Source organism: Chiloscyllium plagiosum, chromosome 37, assembly GCF_004010195.1.
Source record: "Chiloscyllium plagiosum isolate BGI_BamShark_2017 chromosome 37, ASM401019v2, whole genome shotgun sequence".
NCBI classification, from domain to species: domain Eukaryota; kingdom Metazoa; phylum Chordata; class Chondrichthyes; order Orectolobiformes; family Hemiscylliidae; genus Chiloscyllium; species Chiloscyllium plagiosum.
In genome coordinates this window covers 23,562,541-23,580,442 of record NC_057746.1, presented here as the reverse complement: position 1 = coordinate 23,580,442, position 17,902 = coordinate 23,562,541, and the positions used below count along the sequence as shown (strand labels likewise).

At 42.4% G+C, this 17,902-nt stretch overlaps 1 protein-coding gene across 2 annotated transcripts in view; it reads right to left on the bottom strand.

Moving 5' to 3' along the window:
* Positions 1 to 1,861: 1,861 nt before the first annotated feature.
* The window catches only part of LOC122541379, a 68,206-nt gene continuing 52,165 nt past the window's right edge, over positions 1,862 to 17,902 (bottom strand). The window contains exons 1-4 of one of the 2 annotated variants that reach the window (XM_043678101.1): positions 12,240 to 12,672; positions 11,947 to 12,070; positions 7,587 to 7,660; positions 1,862 to 4,064 (exon numbers count right to left, since the gene is read on the bottom strand). In XM_043678101.1, the coding sequence (XP_043534036.1) occupies positions 3,808 to 4,064; positions 7,587 to 7,660; positions 11,947 to 12,070; positions 12,240 to 12,636 (852 nt within the window). In that variant the 5' untranslated portion in view covers positions 12,637 to 12,672 and the 3' untranslated portion in view covers positions 1,862 to 3,807. Of the gene's footprint in view, positions 4,065 to 7,586; positions 7,661 to 11,946; positions 12,071 to 12,239; positions 12,673 to 17,902 lie in introns of those variants that run through there. The other variant, XM_043678103.1, reaches the window with a different exon arrangement.

Genomic DNA, 17,902 nt, shown 5'->3' with positions numbered 1-17,902 from the left:
GAAAGATGAAGGAGTTGAGGTTCAGTTAGCAAATGCCCTATTTGACGTAATGGTGCAGCAGAAACCTGAACAGGCAGAGGGTCAGACAGAAGTGTTTACTCCTGAAAGATGAAGAGACTTGCAACAGCAAAACAAGATGATAAAAGATATATATGTGGATGTGTACTCTGAAAAGGAGGCAGAGAATATTCCAGAGGGTTATTATCTGAAAGATAGTATTCTAAAATAGAAATGGAAATCACGGCAGGTTAGTGCAGAGGAGAAATGGGCTGAAGTGCACCAGATTATGTTGATCCAACAACTAAATTTTTTTTTCACAATTTATTCTTTCATGATATGTGGCCATTGCTGGATGAATGAGTGTTTATTTCCCATTCCTAATTATCTGGAGAACAATGATGAGCTGCCTTCTTAAACCACAGTGATCCATGTGGTATAGATGCACCCATACTGCTGTGGGTGAGGTGTTCAGTATTCTGATGAACAATAAAACAACAGTGGGGTGACCAGCTGAGAGGTGGTCCTTCAGGTTGTGGTGTTCCATGCACCTGCTGCCCTTGTCCTTCTAAGCAGGAGAGGTGACTGGTTCAGAAAAAGAATATTGGATGAAAGGATTTGGAAACTTGCTGCATTGTGTCTTCTGGATGGCACATTCCAACAACATGGTGCACATATGGAAAAAGCGAATGTTTAAGATGATGACTCAAGTGCTAAGCATACAGCAGGCTTTGTCCTAGATGGTGGGAAGCTTCCTGACTATTTTTGGAACTGTCAAGTGGATAAAGCTAATTACATTCTTGACTGCACCTTATAGACAGTAAAAAGGCTTTGAAGAATCCAGCATTCAATTATTCAGCACAGAACATGCAACCTCTGAACTGCCCTTGTAGCCCCGCTATTCATGTGGAAGCAATAATGAAAATTTTATTAAATTTCAAGGGTATTTCAGAGCTATGTCTTATTTGACATCAAAGATATCCCTGGAAAATGGTGTATTAAATTAAATGAACAGAAGTAAAATAATTTTAAGAGATAATGTCAAAGGGTTGGTTTAGGTTCCTGGTCTGTGCAGAGCATTGTCCTCTACCTTCACCCATGAACAGTTCAGCTGCATGGATCAGCAAATGTTACCTAAAAATAATCTCAATGACATCTGAAGCAATTTAGCACAAAGAAAGCTGCCAGAAATATTCCTTATAAGAGTGGGGAAACTCTTCCAGGACTGGGAGTGATTCTGGAATGATAGTTACTAGCTCCAGGAGGAGCTCTTCAAGTTGAGGAACCAGAAATATCTGCAGCTGTAGGACTCAGATCAGAATGCTGTGGGGACTCGGTCCTGAGCTGGTTCCCCAACTACTGTACTGCAATGACTGACTGCAGGTCATTCCTCATCATCAGCATCACCACACAAATACACTCTGACTACTGGGAGAACTTTAACACCTTGACAGTTTGATTATAAATTGAGCTAAGGTTAAAGTCCCAGAAAACAACCTGAAACCACTGACCTGGTTGTTCAAGCAGGAAATGAGGCCCTGACTGGAAGGCTGGTGAATATAAGGAGAAGGCTGTGCAGGCTTTTACAAGACTGGAGGATGGGAGTATGATCAGCTGAGGTGAACAGCAGCTCAAAATGTACAGTATGATGTTTAACAAAAATTCAGGTAACTGAAAACTGGAAGTGTTGAAACTGAATCTTCATATGAACTGTGCTCAACTGAAAAATCAAATCAAAAGCTATTTAGGACGGTATTTTAATTTTTAAAACTACTCAAAAATGTAAACTAATTCTTCGAACATTCTGTAAGCAAGATGCTTAAATTCCATAAAACCAAATGTTGAAAGCTGGAACAGAAGCCAATTTTTACACAATATTATAGCATTTATTTGGAGAGATTTCCATTACAAATATGCATCTTCTGATTCCAAACAATACAGTTTCAGATTGTTCCCAATAATATGAGGAAAAGTAAATTCCCAATTCTTGCACATCACAACGTATAATTAAAGAGAATTGATATAACAATTAAAATGAAACAGTTAACAAATGGAAGCTTAAATTTCATCTCATTGCAGATGATCAATGCCTGGCATTCATATGGCATGATTACTTGCTACTTATCAATCCAAGACTGAACGCTATCCAGTTCTTGTTTCATCAAACGCAGATATTGTCTGAGGAATTGTGAGTAGAATCGAATGCGGTGCATTCTTCCACAAAACAAAATCCCAATCTGACTTAAATCTTCATCTCAATCAAGACGTAAGTAAATAAATTATCCTTTGTCAAGTATAGCAAAGAAGCAGAGCCTATGTTTGCAGAAGAAGGGTGTGTTTTTAATGAAAAGAGCAAATCCCTCATGCAATTAAATATAAAACTGAATTGATCTTTCATCAACAGTGTTGCTGTAACCAAAGAAAATGTTGCCTGTCATAAAATTCATAAGAAATCTGAGATTCGGTTCTAATAGAATATTCTAATCTTTCTTATGGATCAGATATATCAGTATTACCTTACGTTTCTCTGAGTAGAAATTTTGTAAGAATTCATGATCACACTCAGTTCCATATGAAATAGTTGAACCCTTATTCTGGAACTATGTTCCCTTTCTTGAGATTCCATCATGGGGGAATATTCTCTCTGCATGTACTTTGTGAAACCCCTTCATTATTTTGTATATTTCCAGAAGATCAAATATCCCTTTTCTAAACACACCATCCCCAGCAACATCAAACTCTTCTAATGTTTGTTTTTTTTAGTTCCTGACTATTACTTCTAAGCTTTTATTTATCATTCGTGTAAAACTGATCAGTCTGTACTTACTTGGAATGTCCTCACTTACTTTCTTGAATGAGTGTGTCACTTTTGCCACTTTTCAAAACTCTGATGCCTCTCCCATAGCTAGGGAAAAGGAGAAGAATATGGAATGCATTTCCACTATCTCCACCCACACTAAAATCAAAATCAGCTGGTCTAGATGACTGACCCATTCTGACAATGTCCAGTTGTTTCAGTACCATCTCCTTCCCGATCACCTGATCCATTACCTGTACAACCTCCACTTCTACTTTTACTTAATCAGCATTCTCTTCCTGAGTAAACACCAATGCAATGGTCTTACTAAATATTTCATGTCTAAGAGTCATTCACTTTATCTCTAATGTACACATTTTACTTCTTACTATCTGCTTCTTAATCTACCAGTTGTATTTTACTTATCATGCCCCTTTTCATCTTAATGTATTTGTCCTGATTCTTGCTTTAAGAATTTATCTGACATGCATCATTTCACCCTTTTTCTTTCATCACATTCTCTTTCTCTTTTTGGAGCTTGGCTTTGGTCTCTGCTTTTCCGATCATTTTCGAATCAACTTAGTCTATACTTGTATTATCTCCATCTTAGAGCCATTATTTGGTTTCATTATTTCTTGTCAATCTTTGTTCCATTTTGCACTGCTGAGATCTCCACCAGCCCTCTTCAAGTTTGGAACTTAACGCTTTCAATTGTTTTTATTTCTGTCCATCACTAATCTAATGCTTGTGACTGTGCACTACAACAGTTGTTCCACTTTATTTTGCAAGACAAGATTTGACAATTACTCTTTTTCTTACTCTTGTTAAATATTCTTTGAATATTAGTAAAAAGCATTTTTGAAAACCTACATCAAAAAAGCCAGAATACAGAGTTTAGAAATGATTGCTAAATTGAAAGAAACACCTTTAATTTTCAACACAATTTTCAAAAAGTAAATAAAAGTTGGATTAATTGCAGCTACAATCCTTTACCTTGCCAGAAATATGTGTATTCAGTTAAACTTTGCAGGTTTGTATGGTGTAGTGATTGATTCCATTACCTCTCCTGCACGTTTCAAACATTGGAGTAGAATCTTCAGTATCATTTCATCAGTTTCTTCATCCCGTTCTACTGGAACCTTTTGGTCATCCTTGCAATAATAGTTGTTCAGGAGGAAAACATCAGGACAATGCAGTGACTGAAAAATTGCTTTTACATTGAAATTTCCGATTTCTGTTGCATGAGTTACAACAATTATTGGCCACATTCCTGCAGAAAAGTTTAAGAAAATATAAAAAAATGTCATTTTTTAACTTCATTTGGTTCTGAATATACATTCAGCAATCCAGACGTTTTCATCAAGAGACACTTCTGCACAGATCAGATTTTGTGGATGTCTATTGATGAGTAGGATGTTCTGTGTTATTTATTCCATATATATTCATTCCTTTGGTGTGTATATTGCTGGTCAAGATCAACAGTTTTTACAAAGTTAAAAATCACACAACACCAGGTTATAGTCCAACAAGTTTAATCGGAAGCACACTAGCTTTTGGAGTGCCGCTCCTTCATCAGGTGATTGTCATGAAGGAGTGGTGCTCCGAAAGCTAGTGTGCTTCCAATTAAACCTGTTGGACTATGACCCTGGTGTTGTGCGATTTTTAACTTCTGGATTAGAGCGGTGCTAGAAAAGCACAGCAGTTCAGGCACCATCCGAGGAGCAGTACTTTCTCCCCACCCCCACCCTCCTCTCATTTATCTCTCCACCCTTCAGGCAAGCTACCTGTATTCCTGATGAAGGGCTTTTGCCCAAAATGTTGATTTTCCTGCTCCTCGGGTGCTGCCTGAACTGCTGTGCTTTTCCAGCACGACTCTAAACCAGAATCTGGTTTCCAGCATCTGCATTCATTGATTTTTACCTTTGTACACCCCAGTCCAACAGCAGCATCTCCAAATCAGAACAGTTTTTACACATCTCGAATTTCTCTCATGAATCTGGTGCTGTGTTGCATTCTTGAAATGCTGTTGTCCACATTGTGAAGTTTTGAACCAGTAACAATTAAGAGTTGGTGATAAAGTTGGTGATTAAACCAAAGCAGTTTAATTTTTGAGTTAGGGCAGGGACTTGGACATTTTCGAGGTAAATGGAAAATTAATTTGGCAAGAGAAATGTAACAAATGGCAGATGCACACCAAAATTGGTGCTATAGTGGTGAGTGAAGAAGGTTATTTAAGATTATAAAGAGATTGAGATCGATTATATCGATAAAGAAATAAAGACATCAAGTTATCCCCCAACTACCACCCCCTGAGAAAAAGAGCAGAAAACAACATCACCACAGAAAATGACATCACCAACAGAAATAACAGCACCCAAACATATAAATAGAAAGCAAGAATCATCAGCAGTGCTTCATCTGGAGGCTCACTAAAAATGTTACCTAATAGGGTGATGAAACGTCTGAAAGCGAACCTTCCAGCTCAGCGAGCAAACCTACATCCAGACCTCAACCTGAGCTACAAATCTTCCCAAAACTTGCTAGATCTTGATCAGTTGAATCAATGGGATGAGGAGTGGCCGACGGAGTTTAACTTGGATAATATGAGGTCTTGCATTTTGGTAAGACAAACAAGAGCAGGACTCATTATATTAAAGGAGGGCCCTGGGTAGTGTTGTACAACGGATAAACCGATGGGTTCAGGTGCATAATTCTTTGAAATTGGTATCACAGGTAGAAAGGTGGTTAAGAAAGTATTTAACAGAATTGCCTTCATTGCTCAGACCTTTGAGTATAGGAGTTGGGTCAGCATATTGAGGTTGTATAGGGCATTGGTGAGGCATTTTCTGGAGTACGGTGTGCAGTTCTACTGAGGAAGAATGTTACTAAGTTGGACAGGGTTTAGCAAATCTTTACCAGGACATTGCCAGGAATGAAGGGCTTGAGTTATAAAAATAGGCTGGATAGGCTGAGATGTATCTCACTGGAGTACAGGAGGGGTGATCTTATAGAGGTTTACAAAATCATGAGGGGCAGAGATAAGGATTTTTCCCTGAGAACGGCGGAGTTTTAAAGTAGTTTGCCTATTTATAAGGTGAGAGGAGAAAGATTTAAAAAGGAAATGAGGGGCAACACTTTTACACACAGCAGTTTGTGTGTGGAATAAACTACCAGGGGAAGTGGTGCATGCACAGCTCAAGGACATTTGGATAAATACAAGAATACGAAAGCTTTGAAAGGATATGGGGCAAATGCAAGCAAGTGGGACTCATTTAGTTTGGCAACATAGTCAGCGTGGATAGTTGGACCATACAGTCTGTTTCCATGCTCTATCATTATCCATGACTCTGCAGTAAATTTTAGTCTCTTATATAAAATCTTGCTGAATCAGTGCATCTTGCAGTAGGAGTTAGATATTTTTCCAATACCTTCAGCTTTAAAGTGTTTTGCAGTGTATCTTGCAGGAAGTGCAAACTGGTGCACTGGAGACAAAGGATTATCTGGGATCTCAACAAATAACCAAACCCACAGCCTAACTCCTTGGTGTAATATAATAGTGAGGACAGAAGATTGGGTAGCTAACAAGAAACAGAGAATAGGCACAGGTCATTTTCTGGTTGACTAGATGTAGGAAGTGGTGTGTCACATAGATTAGTGCTAGGCGCTCAACTTCTTATAATTTACACAAGAGGATTAGATGAACAGACCAAAGCCAGAGTCACTCAATTTGCTGACAGCAATGATGCTCATAACCCATCAATAAATTAGTTTCCCAACTGTTAGATGGATCTATCAAATTGACATTGGAGTGGACTATTGGCCTTTTATACTCAGAGGCATTGATGATGGTGAATGTGCGGTGGCAATCAAAGGGGAAGGGGGCACAACTGCAGAGGGGAGTGTGGGACTGAAAGAGGCACTGACCTTAAAAACCGCGTGGTGGATAGAGGGAGGAAGATACACAGGAAATGGCAATGACAAAAATGGTCAGACCAGCATGGTGTGAGCAAATCAGTGGTTATATGAGGAAGGTCAATAGTGAAGTTCTGAAGTTCATGTTGAAATGGAAAGATATAGGATGATAGAGGGACATTCAAAGTGTTGGATAACACATCAAGAGGTCAGTTCTACTGAATTGGGAAATCTCAGGGGTCATTGGATAATTAATAATTGGGCAGCTAGGGGTTGTGAAAGAACAAGGGTACATATTGATGGTCAGTAGTGATGAAGAAAAAATTATTTTTTGCATGAGGGGCCAGGGGTGATGTCATCTTCTTTCTGAGTCAGCCTGAGTTTCTACAAATATGGCTTCGTAGGTGAGAGTTATCACAATTAAGTTTTAGGATGGAGTTAAATGAGGTAGGTGGAGACCAGTGTATCATTGATGTTAACTATAGGCTCACTCATTGGTCAAAGGTGCGGAGGAGAAACAGGGAAACAGAATTGCTAGCCATTCCCAAGCTTTATTGAACCATGGGATCACTCTTTCTCTATGCATAAACATTTGTTCATTTTTATATGGGATGTAGCCAGCTCCAGAGATCACCAGGTGGCAGATGAAGAGAGAGGATGGCAGTCGTTGCAGTTCCCATAACCTCCTCTCAGACAAGAATTGTGGTCCTGGCTTTCAGATGACTCTCTACCTGGATGCTCTTTAAATATAGTACTTAGACCACTGAATCCTGTGAGGTAACAGCAGCAGCAATGCCTTCCTGTCTGCTCTACCACATCATTTCGTATGGTCCTCACGTAATAACTAATTTACTGGCAAAAATAATCATCATAGACCTACCAGTAATATTGCGTGCATTGTCAATTAACGGCTTTATCATTGGTTTCTCCCTTTCGAAAGATGGCAAGTCTCCTCTGCAAAAGATAATGAGTTACCTGTGATCCTTTCACAGCGAGTTATAAGGAGCGAAATTTTCTTTTTGAGATTAAGTGTGGAGGTAGGCATAAAAGCAAGAGGGCTTTCCACTCAATGGCAATTTGGGTTTTTCTGTGCAATTATATTCTTCTCAGGTCCTTACATTTGCTTGCACAAATTAAGCATGAAATTACATAAGCAGACAATTCTGAAGCCTGCTGGGTCATGCTGGACTTCAACATCAGAGTCAAGATTAGAGTGATGCTGGATAAACACAGCAGAACAGGCAGAATCCGAGGAGCTGAAAAATCGATGTTTCGGGCAAAAGTCCTTCATCAGGAATGAGACAGGGAGCCTTCGGGTCAAGAGATAAATGGGGGGGGTGGGGGTGGGAATGGGGCTGTGGAGAAGGGTAGGTTGGAGAGGAGGGTGGAGTCGATAGGAGGGAAGAAAGATTGGCAGGTAGGACCGGTCATGAGAATGGTGCTGAGCTGGCAGGTTGGAACTGGGGTAAGGTGGGGGGGAGGGGGGGGTGGAAATGACGAAACTAGTGAAGTCCACATTGATGCCCTGGGGTTGAAGCGTTCCGAGGCAGAAGATGAGACGTTCTTCCTCCAGGCATTGGGTGGTGAGGGAGTTGCAGTGGAATAGGCCCAGGACCTGCATGTCCTCGGCAGAGTGGGAGGGGGAGTTGAAATGTTTGGCCATGGAGCGGTGGGGTTGATTGGTTCGGGTGTTGCAGAGATGTTCCCAACAGCGTTCTGTGAGAAGGCATACAGTCTCCCCGATGTAAAGGAGACCGCATCGAGAGCAACGGATACAATAAATGATATTGATGGGTGTGCAGGTAAAACTTTGATGAATTTGGAAGGCTCCTTTGGGCCCTTGGATGGAGGTGAGGCGGGAGGTGTGGGCACAGGTTTTGCAATTCCAGCGGAGGCAGGGGAAAGTGCCAGGAGGGGAGGGTGGATTGTTGGGGAGGCATGGACCTGACCAGGTAGTCACAGAGTGAATGGTCTTACTGGAAGGGGTAGCCATGGGCACCCACAAGGACCCCAGCTATGCCTGTCTCTTTGTTGGCTACGTAGAACTGTCCATCTTCCACAGTTACACCGGCACGACTCCTCACCTCTTCCTCCACTACATTGATGACTGCATCAGCGCCACCTCATGCTCCAAGAGGAGGTTGAGTAGTTCATCAACTTCACCAACACATTTAACCCTGACCTTAAATTCACTTGGACCATCTCTGACATCTCCCTCCTCTTCCTGGACATCTCTATCTCCATCAATGACCACCCACTTAACACTGACATTGTTTACAAACCCACCGACTCTCGCAGTTAACTGGATTACACATCTTCCCATGCTACCTCCTGCAGAAATATTATCCCATATTCCCAATTCCTCCGCCTCCGCTGTATCTGTTCCCAGGAGGACCAGTTCAACTACAGAACACAACAGATGGCCTCCTTCTTTAAAGACCATAATTTCCCTTCCCACATGGTTGGAGATGCCCTCCAACGCATCTCATCCACAGCCCGCACCTCCGCCCAGAAACCCCACCCTTCCAACCGCAGCAAGGTCAGAACCCCCCTGGTCCTCACTTTCCACCTGACCAACCTCTGCATAAACCGCATCATCTGCCAACATTTCTGCCAACTACAAATGGACCCCAACCCACCAGGGATATATTTTCCTCTCACCTCTATCCACTTTCCACAAAGACCGTTTCCTCCATGACTACCTGGTCAGGTCCATGCCTCCCCAACAACCCACCCTCTCCTCCTGGCACCTTCCCCTGCCACCACAGGAATTGCACAACCTGCATCCACACCTCCCCCCTCACCTCCTCCAAAGGAACCTTCTAAATCCATCAAAGTTTCATCTGCACATCCACCAATGTCATTTATTGTATCTGTTGCTCCCGATGTGGTCTCCTCTACATTGGGGAGACTGGACGCCTCCTCGCAAAGCACTGTAGGGAACATCTCTGAGACACTTGCACCAATCAACCCCACCGCCCCGTGGCCCAACATTTCAACTCTCCTCCCACTCTGCCAAGGACATGCAGGTTCTGGACCTCTTCCACCACAACTCCCTCACCATCCAATGTCTGGAGATGAATGCCTCATCTTTCGCCTCAGAACACTTCAACCCCAGGGCATCAATGTGGATCTCACCAGTTTCTTCATTTCCCCTCCCCCTACCTTACTCCACTTCCAACCTGCCAGCTCAGCACCAGCCTCATGACCTGACCTATCTGCCAATCTTCCTTCCCACCTATCCTCTCCACTCTCCTCTCCGACCTATCACCTCCATCCACCTATTGTACTCTTAGCTACCTTCTCCCCAGCCCCACCCGCTACCATTTATCTCTCCACTGCAGAAGCTCCCTGCCTCATTCCTGATGAAGGGCTTTTGTCCGAAACGTTGATTTTCCTTCTCCTCGGATGCTGCCTGACCTACTGTGCTTTTCCAGCACCACTCTATTCTTGACTCTGATCTCCAGCATCTGCAGTACCCACTTTTGCCTTCAACATCAGGGTGTCATGCTTCAAATCCCACAACCCATTTATCTATTGTCACCGCCAAACAGCCCTGGAGATGCCAGAGAACAGGGAAAACATGGCACTGTGATTAGTAATGCTTCCCTAGAGATTCATCTAAAGACTGCTTAAGAGCAAAGAGAAGTTGTTTTCCCTATGGATGGCAACAAAAGGCCACATTAACTCATTAAAGCAGCCTGGAATGAGGTGGTTATGCAGGTCAGTGTATTTGATAACTTTTTACAAATCGCTTGTTTAGGATAAACAATTATCTACAAAAGGCACCTTTGAGTTAAGGTTCTTGTTGAATTCATCTTTACTTGCTTGGCCCAGTCAGGGCTGCTGTGTGGCTGCGTGGTTTGGGTGGGTGCATTGGCCCAGTCAGGCTTTACTGCTCACCTTGTGTACGATTAACAACAAGCCAGACTGTGCATCTTTCAAGCTTCCCATGAGTGAGCCTCACACTCTTTCATTTTAACAGTTTGTGCAAAGAAATGGTTTTGGTATAAAGGAGTCAAGGAACCAAAGTTTGTACTCACTAGAACTTGGAGGAAGAAGTCTATTCCACTAGGTACACAAGCCTCATACAGCCATACATACATATATAGCCAGGCTTGTGAACACTAGTTTCCTGTTTACACACAAGATTGTGTTGGTGAACAAAAATTCCAAGGACCGGAGTGTTAATGAATATTCATTACACACCAATGAATGCAAAGCAGGTTCCCATCAACCTGCCTGAACATAATAGCAAAACGTTAACCCACTGCTGGGAGTTTGAATATTTTTTCGCTCACCCAATTAAGCTCCCTATCCAGCTGCCTGCTCATCTAAAACTCCAGATATGCAAATAAATTCCATCAAAATAATCAATTATATTGACAGAATAAACTGGTTAACGATCCCTTAAACAGAATAAACGATATTGTCATCGTTTGTAGTCAGGGCCCGTTGACTGCATTTGTGGTCACTGCAGAACGAATGGATTTTATCATATTTAGTTTGGAAAGGGCAAGAATTGGTGTTGACCTTCATTGGAGAGAGAAGCGATGTCTTTTTTTTATTTCATAGGTATGGCTGGCTAGGCTAGCATATATTACCTATCCCTATTTGTCTTTGTAAAGATGGGAAAATTGGGAAAGAGCGAAGAGAAAGGATAATTGAAATTAATACCAATTAGTTACCACTATCGAAAGGTCTGCCACCTACCCAGTTACTGAGACTAGAGAGGGATTCGGGTCTCAGCCCCACCACATTGTCATTTTGTGCAGAGCCCGCCCCTCAGAACCTGTTCCAGTGAAATAGACAGATACCAACCCAACGCCTACCAAAACCGACTCTTGTTTGAAAACATGGATTGTATCCAGCGCAGCACGCTGAGTGGGAGACCTGGAGATCGCATGTGAACGGCTCGTTTGGAGGAACAGGGAGACAGCTGGGACGCGGAATGGGAATGTCCAAGAAGGAGATACATTGCCGTCAAATAGTTTTTCAAAAAAAATCTAATTATTCAGGTTATGTCTTGTAATATGGAGCCTCCAAAGACGACTTGTCCGTTAAGAGGTTAAAGACCTGTCGATATGATACAGTGTAAAACCGTCGAGAGTACAACATGCTCATCTAGATATTCCAATGGTTGTTATCTTGACTGTATGCGTCAATGTGTATAGGGAGGAATGGCTTTGCAGTAGAGTGTGTGCTGCTATAAATCTGTTGTTTAAACCCCTGATCATTACCTGTAAATAATTACTGGGATGTGCATCATGTTTTGCCAGTCCGCATCTCGTGATGTCACGCAGTCCCGAAAATAACTCCCCCAGTCTCCAGATCCGACTCGTTTGCCCACTTTTCGATACCCATCTACAAATAACAAAGTGAGAACATTTGTGAAATATAATCAAAGTGAGAATTACCCATTTGCTGATGAACGTCCAGTTTAGCTGCTTCGCTTCTTCTGTTTTGTAACCCGCTGATCTGACAACCTCAATCATTTACAGCAACAAAGAGGAACAAGACAAAAAATATATACCTAGCTGAGTGCAGAATTCGTAAATTTCATTGGAACTGTACGATTTTGCTCCAATGTTGTCTACAATTTCAACATAATCGCTGAGTCTGTATCGCTTTAGTTCAACTGTGAAACTCCCTTGCGGATCCCCTTCACCAGCTTCGTTTCGATACTCGGTGTCCTTGACCACACACAGACAGTTGTTAATAAATGTTGATTTCCCATGCCCCATTCTGCCGAACAGCCGAATACTTAGTTTGAAGGGTCGGTATGCGTTCGTCCGCATGCCACCTGATTGTGGATTGTAGTTTAGAAATTCCTCTCTGAGTTTCTGGTTTGAATTGGAGGCCAAGATTGTGAAAAGTGAAATGATAGCTCTTGCGAACCAGCTGGCAATACTCAACAGGTATCGCAGCATCACTGGGGAGAGGAGCTGTGATCATGTTTAAAGAGTGTGGGACTTTTTTTACGTTCCGGAATGCGCAACTAAGGGCGTTTCAGGAAATATGGAAATCAGGAACGATTTCAACAGTTTCCTTTATCACAGCCCCACAGAATGAAATTGTTTAGTGCTGCAAGTGGGAAAGACAATAGACAATAGGTGCAGGAGTAGGCCATTCAGCCCTTCGAGCCTGCACCGCCATTCAATATGATCATGGCTGATCATTCCTAATCAGTATCCTGTTCCTGCCTTATTTCCATAACTCTTGATTCCACTATCTTTGAGAGCTCTATCCAACTCTTTCTTAAATGAATCCAGAGACTGGGCCTTCACTGCCCTCTGGGGCAGAGCATTCCACACAGCCACCATTCTCTGGGTGAAGAAGTTTCTCCTCATCTCTGTCCTAAATGGTCTACCCCATATTTTTAAGCTGTGTCCTCTGGTTCGGCACTCACCCATCAGCGGAAACATGTTTCCTGCTGCCAGAGTGTGCAATCCTTTCATAATCTTATACGTCTCAATCAGATTCCCCTCTCAGTCTTCTAAACTCAAGGGTATACAAGCCCAGTAGCTTCAGTCTTTCAGTGTAAGGTAATCCCGCCATTCCAGGAATTGACCTCGTGAAGATACACTTCCAGACTAAATGTTCCGTTTCTTGCAGAACTTACCAATACCTAATTAAACTAGTAGCAGCCGTAGACTCACAAAACAAAACATGAGGGGCAGGATTTTAATTTCCTCAAACCATATTCACGTACACATAGTTAAAATCGTTTTATTCTTTGTCTACTCAAGAGATGTGCTTGATTCTGATGTTTATTCGCCATCCTTTGTTGCCCTTGAGAGGGTCTTGGTGAGCCGCCTACTTGAACCACTTCAGTCTATTTAGTGCAGATAAACCCAGTCTGCAGTTAGAGAGGAGCTTCCAGGGGCTGGACCAAGCCACATTGACTCTGAAAATTCCAAAACTTTTTTGGTACAATTGCCAACATCCATCTTGCGCACAGCAAGATCCATTTTTAAAAAGTGTAAGGTAATAAGTAGATGTGGTTCAGGACATTAGGGTGAGGTTTCCTACACAAAAGAAAGTTCACCCTCCTCCTGCCTCCACCATAAGCCCTGAGCCTGCTCACATACCGTACCTACACCGCTAGCCCTCCACTGGACACACCAACGTCTGAGTCACCATTCTTCTGCTCCAAGTAGTCCTGTTTGTTGGCTTCACTAGGTTGTTACCTTATTTTCAGGTATGTTTGGTGCAGCTCCTGGTATGCTCTCCTACACTGTCCATGGAACCAGGGTTGAACACCTCCCTTGGTGCTAATGGTTGAGTGGGGGATATGCCGGGCCATGAAGTTACAGATTGTGCTGGAGTATAATTCTACTGTTGTTGGTGGCCCACAGTGCCTCATGGAAGACTAGTCCTGACTTGCTAGATATGTCTGAAGTCTGTCCTATTTAGCACACTGATGTTACCACATAACATAATGGCAGGTATTCTCAATGTGAAGGCAGGACTTTGTCTCCACAAAGACTATGTAGTGGTCACTCTTACTGATACTATCATGGACAGATGCATTTGCAGCCAGCAGATTGATAAGCATGTCAAGTGTGTTATTCCCTCTTGTTAGTTCCCTAACCACCTGCTACAGACCCAGTCTAGCAGCTATGTCCTTAAGGACCCGACCAGCTTGGTCAGTAGTACTGCTGCCGAGCTACTCGTGGTGGTGGGCATTGAGATCATTACACCAGATTACATATTGCACTTTTGCCACACTCAGTGTTTTCTCCAAGTATTGTTCAATATGGAGAAGTACCGACCTATCAGCAGAAGGAGTATGGCACTTCATAACCAACAGGTGTTTTCCTGGCCCATGTTTAACTTAAAACTTTGAGACTTCACAGGGTCAGGAGTCAATGCCCAGGGCAACTCCCTCCTGACTGTATATCACTATGCCACCTCCTCTGCTGGGCATGTCTGCTGTCAGGAAAGGGCATAAGAAATCAATCCAAGTTATACACTGTGCAGAAACATTAGATGGGTGTGTTTCCCTGTGTGAAGAGAAACCTGGGAGGAACATTGCAATGCATTGGCCAATATGATGTTCTGAGAGTGGTGTCCTTCCAATGCTGAAACACATGAAGAAAGGCTGGGGGTGGCCCTGCCATGTACCATGCCATAAGATGTTGGGGAATAATAGTGAACACGGAGACCGTTGAAGAAGTTAGTGTGCTGCACCTGTTAAGTAGCTGTTCAGACTTTTAAGTCTGGATTTGGCACTGTCAGGTTTCTCACTGGTACCTGGGAAAATTGCAAATGACATGTAAACAAGGCAAATTAGCCATTAATGAGATAGAAATACATGGAACTAGGGTCCTTGTTGGTTACTTGTGAGGTGCTCATCTAACTGTTGAAACACGAAGAGAAAATTTGGACTTTTGTTCTCAATGTCAAGAATCTAACTTTTCTCATTCTCTCCATATGTCCCAAATGTTTCTCCACTGCCCACATTATTCAGATGTTGGGTAAAATCTGCTCTGCATCTTCCACTTCATGTTCATATTTTGCACACCAGGCGTTTATTTTTTTCTCTTTTTTGTGTGTGTGTGCAGGTGTGAGACACAGTGAAAGACAACATGTGTACATATCTTTATTCAATTTCCACCACTAGGAAGAAAGGAAACACTAGGGTGGCCAGTGACAAGCAGTGCCCTTCTCATCAAAGGGCAATGCTGCATGATCAAAAAAGTGAAGGGAAGGGTAGGGATTAAATCAAAATAGAATTAGGGGAAATATAGCAATCCACTCCTTGTGGTGTCCACATCTCCCTGAACAGCTTGACCAGAACTTTATAAACAGTCATCATTATAAATTACAACAGGATGTTTGACAGACTTAATCTCAAAGCATCACCTCAGGGTCAGAGGAAGATAAATTCATGGCAACTCATTGTGGTAGTACTATCTCCATAGAGAGGTTCCATTTACTGTACAGAGGTGGAGCCAATGGCAGGTGAACATGTACTACAATGGGTTTAGGTTCCTTTCTTACCTGATCATTTTGACTGACCATCATATGATATTCTCTGAAACAGAATTGTTTCGTGAAGTGTATGAAGTGGAAAAATCAATATTTGAGTCATGCATAGATCCCTGGGAATTGAAAAGAATTTTGTTTGCAGATTTTCCTGACTCAGTACATTTACATGACATTACATGGCATAATTGGCATCAAAGGTTGGAAGAGTACTCACACTATTAGGCCAGATTATGAACAGTTGGACAGGTTTATTGAACATCAAACAAAAAGTAGCCAATAATCAGTACAGGAGGAGTCAATCCTCTTACACCCAACCATTCACAGCCTTACCCACCCATGGTACCAGTTTACTTCATTTACCTTCAATTACAAATAATGCCTTGTTCTTTCCTTTTTTTCACATCAGCTTTATGCTCTCCTCCAAGTCACACACCATTCTAACTTAGAATTATATTTCTACCCCTTCACTGTCACAGGATCAAAAATCTTGAACTTCTTCCCAAACAGCAATATAAGTATTCCAACAACACATGGACAGCAATGATTCAGGTCAATTTCATTTTAGGAAGGACATTGCAGGTGGGGAGTGAGCACTTTGCCAGTAACATTCGAAAAATGATAGGCAGTGCCGCGGTCAAATGCAAACCTGAATAGACAGTTCAAGGATATTGGTTTAGTATGGGAAAGTGGGATTATAGAATAGTTTTGGCCGTGCAAAGTTGATGGCCCGAAGGACCTCTTCTGCATTAAATGGTCCCATTGTCCAAAAATTAGAAACATCAGGATTATCTAAACTGAAATAGTTAAAGCTTTTCTAAAGTATGCAATTTAATAGTTGGCTATTTTGTTGAAGCAGAGTGAAAAATTGCATCATAGAACATAGAACATAGAAGAATACAGCGCAGTACAGGCCCTTGGGCCCTCGATGTTGCGCCGATCCAAGCCCACCTAAACTACACTAACCCACTATCCTCCATGTACCTATCCAATGCCCTCTTAAATGCCCATAAAGAGGGAGAGTCCACCACTGTTACTGGCAGGGCATTCCATGAACTAACGACTCGCTGAGTGAAGAACCTACCCCTAACATCAGTCCTATATCTACCCCCCCTTAATTTAAAGCTATGCCCCCTTGTAATACCCGACTCAATACGCGGAAAAAGGTTCATACTGTCGACCCTATCTAACCCCCTAATCATCTTGTACACCTCAATCAAGTCACCCCTAAACCTTCTTTTCTCTAGTGAAAACAGCCCCAAGTGCCTCAGTCTTTCCTCATACGATTTTCCTTCCATACCAGGCAACATCCTGGTAAACCTCCTCTGCACCCGTTCCAATGCCTCCACATCCTTCCTATAGTATGGCGACCAAAACTGCACACAATATTCCAGATGCGGCCGTACCAGAGTCTTATACAACTGCATCATGACCTCAGGACTCCGGAACTCAATTCCTCTACCAATAAAAGCCAGTACGCCATATGCCTTCCTCACCGCACTATTTACCTGGGTGGCAACTTTCAGAGATCTGTGTACATGGACACCAAGATCCCTCTGCTCATCCACACTACCAAGTATCCGACCATTAGCCCAGTACCCCATCTTTTTGTTATTCTTCCCAAAGTGAATCAACTCACACTTAGCTACATTGAATTCCATTTGCCACCTTTCTGCCCAGCTCTGCAGCTTCTCTATATCCTGCTGTAACCTCCCACATGCTTCCTCACTGTCAACAACTCCTCCGACTTTCGTATCATCCGCAAACTTGCTCACCCAACCTTCTAACCCCTCTTCCAGGTCAGAAATAAAAATGACAAACAGCAATGGTCCCAAAACAGATCCTTGCGGAACACCGCTAGTGACGGCACTCCATGAAGAAACTTTGCCATCAACTACTACCCTCTGTCTTCTTCCATCCAGCCAATTCCTAATCCAAACCTCCAACTCACCCTCAATGCCATATCTCCGTATTTTCTGCAGTAGCCTACCATGGGGAACCTTATCAAACGCCATACTAAAATCCATATATACCACATCTACCGCTTTCCCCTCATCAACCTCCTTCGTCAACTTTTCAAAGAATTCAATAAGGTTTGTGAGGCACGACCTGCCCTTCACAAAACCATGCTAACCAAATTGTTATTAAGTACAAGGACGTTGAAAATACACAATTACTTTCCCTTGTATTAATATTGTTAACTGA